Source organism: Saprolegnia diclina (assembly GCF_000281045.1).
Source record: "Saprolegnia diclina VS20 unplaced genomic scaffold supercont1.12, whole genome shotgun sequence".
NCBI classification, from domain to species: domain Eukaryota; phylum Oomycota; class Saprolegniomycetes; order Saprolegniales; family Saprolegniaceae; genus Saprolegnia; species Saprolegnia diclina.
Genome location: NW_008246079.1, coordinates 496,460 through 496,992, shown reverse-complemented (window position 1 = coordinate 496,992; position 533 = coordinate 496,460). Strand labels below are relative to the sequence as shown.

At 48.0% G+C, this 533-nt stretch overlaps 1 protein-coding gene across 1 annotated transcript; it reads right to left on the bottom strand.

Moving 5' to 3' along the window:
* Positions 1–380: 380 nt before the first annotated feature.
* Positions 381–521, bottom strand: SDRG_04859 (hypothetical protein; the record flags this gene model as incomplete). The annotated part of the gene is made up of 1 exon (XM_008610547.1): positions 381–521. One exon carries the CDS (start codon positions 519–521, stop codon positions 381–383), a length of 141 nt encoding a protein of 46 aa, XP_008608769.1.
* Between the last annotated feature and the right edge of the window lie 12 nt (positions 522–533).

Here is a 533-nt window from a genome sequence, read left to right as displayed (position 1 = left end):
AGCATTTCTTCGCGCGGCTTGCCGTTGTAGGTCACCTTGGATAGAGGCACTCAAAGGCACCAATGAGGAGAGATCGTGCGCATGATGAGCTGGAGTCATGACGCACCGCACGGGACAAGGGTGTTATCACAGCAGGACCACGTTGGAGTAGGATATGCACTTTGCCTTAACCATTCTAGCGAGTACGATATTGTAGTTGATTGCATGCTGCATTGTCGTTTGGATGGAACCGACGTCCACTTCGCTGCGAAATAAGTTTAAAGTAAGATCGAAATAAGATAAAATGAGAACCGAATAAGATCAAAATGAGATTTTCGTCGGGAATGGACATGTATTTGGCTCAAAGGTAAACATGCAATATAAAAGCAAGCTGATCGGCTTTAGCGCGTTTGGTGGTTGACATAGCGCATCGCGAGAAGACCGAGGAGACGGAAGAGTAAGACAAAGCCCAGGAGCACGAGCACATTGCGGGTGTTGTCGCCATACTCCATCTCGAACGTGACCTCGACATACTCCTTCATGGTCACAGTCGA